Genomic DNA, 4,289 nt, shown 5'->3' on the forward strand with positions numbered 1-4,289 from the left:
CGTATCAAGTGCTCGGTGTAAACTAGGCCATTATAGTTGCGACACTTTTTCTTAAGGTACCGTTTCATACGACGCTGAAACGCTCGACGCTCGTTTTGTTCGTGTTCACTCTATGTAATTTTATCTATGGTTGACGCTAAAATGTTCGTTTCTAACCAACTTTCCAGCGTCGGCAGTAGTTGACGGGGTTATTCATTATTGGAGATCCCTTTATTGATATAAATTTATTTGTGCAATTTTTTAGTTGAAAATTTTTGTTTGCCCTGGTTTCATCATGCAAAGCGAAGAAAGGGAGGTAAATTATTAAACATGAAGTAATACTTTGAATATCTGTATAATACAGTATGAGAATACATGTAAAATTTTTTGAGATTATACATGATTGAATTAATAAATATTAATTGAAATGAAATAGATATATATTTGAAAGTTAGTGAAAGCAAGAAGAAACGTTCCAGTGCAGTCTAGTACAGAAATAGAAAACAAGCCTATAATCGCTGTGCGTGAAAAGATTCACGTGAATTCTCTATGAGTGAAAAATGAAAAAATGAAAAGTGAAACGTGAAAAGTTCCACGTGAAATTACATGATTGATCCTCTGACGTATGTAAATCGAGCCATGGAAATATACATACAAGGATAGAAAAAGAAACTAACATGTGTGAAACAAAGAAGGTAGATCCAGCATACCAACAGGCTGACACTAAATAATTTTACTTTTCACAGTTGGCTGTCTGGTCAACTGCAGCCCTTCTAGAGCAAAAGTGGGCGTGGTTAGCCGAACTGCACAGTGCACACATCATGCTATCCCTTCCACCGTGCACAGTACCCACCACGATCATCAGCAGTTTATTCTGTATGTCGATGTATGGAGTACAACTCGAGTATAATAATCAAATCAAATCAAATAACAATCATGGCATCGACTGTAATTGTTAGTTGTCCCTTTGTATTCATGTTCATACTTGTATTTTCCTTTGTTTCTGTCACGAATTCCTCAAACGGTTATTATGCGTCTGCGAGAGTGGAGGTATGTATTATACTTTTAGCATTCTATTAAATTAATAACATGAACGATGATTATTTATATGAAAACGCGTATTAGATTTTTCCATATTACTGTAATTACATCTATTCAAGTATTTTTAAATTAAATTTTATATATCGAGAAATTGTAATTGCGTCTCCGACAAACTGGTTTATTGTAATATTGTCATCTTGTATTTGTTTTTCAGAGCTGTAGTGGTTGTTCGCTCAACAGATTGCCAGATGTTAAGCAATTTATTTTTGAAGACCTACCACAATAGTATCCTTTACTTAATTATTATATGTATTTGCTTTGTGTGTATATATATATATATATATATATATATATATATATATATATATATATATATATATATATGTATATGTATTTATAATTTATTAAACATGTTTTAGCCGTTCAGTCCCTGCAAAGAAATTTGAAATAGGGAATATATTTATATAAATAAATAATTTATTAAATGTACAAATTATTATTTTAAATAAATTTAAGTCTACAAATGAATAATCCAAATTTTTTAAGCACTTAAAAAATTAATTTAAAATTAATTACTATATCTTACTCTTTTAGCAAAAGGGCCAACATAATCTTAAAAATTATACAATTTAGTGTCAAAAGTGGCAGCAGATAAAGTGCGTATCTGACACTGTTTTTTTTTACATATTCCAACAAAGAAAAACTGTAAAAGCATATAAATCAATTTGTTCTTTCCTTGGAGATTTGTATTGTATCATAAGATGTGCATGCATTTTGATTTAAGCACTTTAAAAGAGCCTTTCTGAAAGGCTCTGATCAAGGACATGATTTATTATGAGTTGCTGAAACCGAATCTTTGTTTAATAATGTTTACTAAATATGAAATTAAAGGCTAATGCCAAGATATTTCCCAATTCTCATACATATATGGAATTTAGAATTAGAATTGTAAGCGATCAAAGTCTTTATCATTCTGATGCCAACTATTATGCTTTTTTCAGATTGCAGTGACTTACAATTTGATTTACAGGTCAATGAAGACATTGAAGTTGAAGTCAAGGCAGATGAATAATAAAGTAATGTAATTCTCGGTGAACCGATATTGTTTCCAGTTAATTCTATTCCTATCCCTGTCAATTTATCATATGACATATGCACACTCAATGTGCAAGCCTTCCACATCCTTATTCTTTTAGTTTCACTAATCCTAGATAACATATTCTTCCATCAATTACATCATTGCCATGTTACTCCATCTTCTGATTGACCAATAAGTATTGCATCGCACTCTATCTCACAATTTCAAGCATCAAAGATATTTTCTTTTTTGGTTCAAATTGGTATCTGCAAGTTAAGATTTCGTAGATAAAGTCTTGTCTACGAGCCTGCTACAATTAGTTGGCTTTTCTGTAACGCAATAGCCATGGAATTGTAAGTCGCTGTAATCTGAAAAGAGCATTGTTGTCATCAAAATGACAAAGATTATTGATCACTTACAATTCTAGTTCTATATTCTATATATGAGAATTGGAGAACGTTGCCTGTAGGATCTTGGCATCAGCTTTTGATGATAAATTTTATACTCCTCTTGTTAGTATTTTTGATTTTTTAAATTTCTTTCTAGAGATTATACAAGAATTGTGTTTAAAATTAAAAAAAAATTATGACCTACATCACGAAAGAAAATTTATTTTATAAAAATTTTATTTTAATTATTTAAATGTTTGTAGGAATATAAATCAATCACAAGTTAATTCAGAAATTTTAGTCAAATCCATGCATATTCTTTTATTTGAAGTTATTCAAATCAAAAGACTTCATTGCATTGGTCTCATAAAATATTAAAAAATTTTTTTATAAACCATCAAAGCCATCATATTCTGAATTTAATACATTTTGACATAAAATTAGAAATTTGCGATCTTAAAATTTTTTAAAGATCTTTTTTAGACAATTTTAATAGTATTTATGAAAGAAAACAATTAATTCTGTGACATAATATAAACGTAATTATACACTCAAAGGGTTAAGATGATTTTTGTCCAAATTTTGGATATACTTGTTTGAAAACTAATTTTAATCATTTTTTTTTAAATATAAAATATATTGATTTTTTCCTTAATATACATGCAGTGATAATGTGGAATTCAAGCATATCCCAGGTGCAATACCAGAACTTGTGTTATTTAACGCACATGAAGAGGTTCTACAATACAAAAAATATTAATATAATTATAATTAAAATAATCTATTAATTTCTAAACTATTGATTTCTAAAAATATTGCAGGAAGTAGAAAGATTGGTGTTGTCCAAATTGACTCGAGAAGAATGTAACGAATTGCTAATTTCCAAAGGTTTCACAAAAATTAAAGATAACAAGGATGAGATGTAAATCTTCTAACCATATACGCGCGCACACCCACCTACACACACACACACACACACACACACACACACACACACACACACACACGCGCGCGCGCGCGCGCGCATATATTATAAAAAGTAGTAATCTATCAAAATCGGTCACAAATCACTTGGAAAAGAAATTATATTTTTAATAGTTTATTTCTAGAAATTGTAGGTATTTGAAATATATATTTTGTTTATTGATCCCAAAAATAAGGTATGTAATAAGCACAATAGTAATAATTTTTTACAAATTACTTTTTTCTTTTAATCGCGATCCTTCGTTGGAAAACAAGAGCATTTTGCTTGAGAAGCTTCAATCTCTGTGATCGACACTCCAGAATAAAATGGAATTATACACTACACTCTACAGTATTATGTAAGCTTCAATATTTACACTATATTAAATTTATTTATATTCAACTCTGTCGAATTTTTGTTATAAAAAATTAAAAATAATACATTAATTTATTGAGAGATTATTTATATGATATAATTTATTTAATTATATAATTTTGATACATTAATATATTATAATTTATATAGAGGAGAAAAGGGTACTATGGCTACCCCTATTATCTCTATTATTAGGTGACGTATTCTAATAATTGCTTATGGAGTTATTCGTTTAGTAGCTCGCTGTTTTTTTAGTGATGCTAATATACCAATACATAATAACTGACAATTATTATAAGGCATGTTTACTTTTGCGCACTTCTAAACTTTTTCAAGGTACACTTTTAACCTTTGATTACACATAGTTCCTCATTAGTCGTAAACTTGAGTGTATTATTACACGAATGTACATACACTAGAGTGTTTTTTTTTTGTTATTTACCTTTTTATTCGGCTATATACA

The 4,289-nt window shown here is 29.1% G+C and overlaps 1 protein-coding gene across 1 annotated transcript; it reads left to right on the forward strand.

Annotated features, from left to right (window-relative positions):
* Window positions 1–626: 626 nt before the first annotated feature.
* On the forward strand, window positions 627–3,901 carry LOC105206433 (selenoprotein M). The gene is made up of 4 exons (XM_039457246.1): window positions 627–1,029; window positions 1,235–1,305; window positions 3,154–3,223; window positions 3,309–3,901. The coding sequence occupies exons 1-4, from the start codon at window positions 868–870 to the stop codon at window positions 3,411–3,413; spliced, it is 408 nt and encodes a 135-aa protein (XP_039313180.1). The 5' UTR covers window positions 627–867; the 3' UTR covers window positions 3,414–3,901.
* Window positions 3,902–4,289: the final 388 nt, after the last annotated feature.

The sequence above is a fragment of the Solenopsis invicta genome, chromosome 14, assembly GCF_016802725.1.
Source record: "Solenopsis invicta isolate M01_SB chromosome 14, UNIL_Sinv_3.0, whole genome shotgun sequence".
In the NCBI taxonomy this organism is placed as follows: domain Eukaryota; kingdom Metazoa; phylum Arthropoda; class Insecta; order Hymenoptera; family Formicidae; genus Solenopsis; species Solenopsis invicta.

Coding starts and splice junctions, on each gene's coding strand:
- LOC105206433 (XM_039457246.1), top strand. CDS start 868: ATGGAGTACAACTCGAGTATAATAATCAAATCAAATCAAATAACAATC. Junction 1,306..3,153: donor TTTGAAGACCTACCACAATA/GTATCCTTTACT, acceptor ATATACATGCAG/TGATAATGTGGAATTCAAGC. Junction 3,224..3,308: donor TATTTAACGCACATGAAGAG/GTTCTACAATAC, acceptor AAAATATTGCAG/GAAGTAGAAAGATTGGTGTT.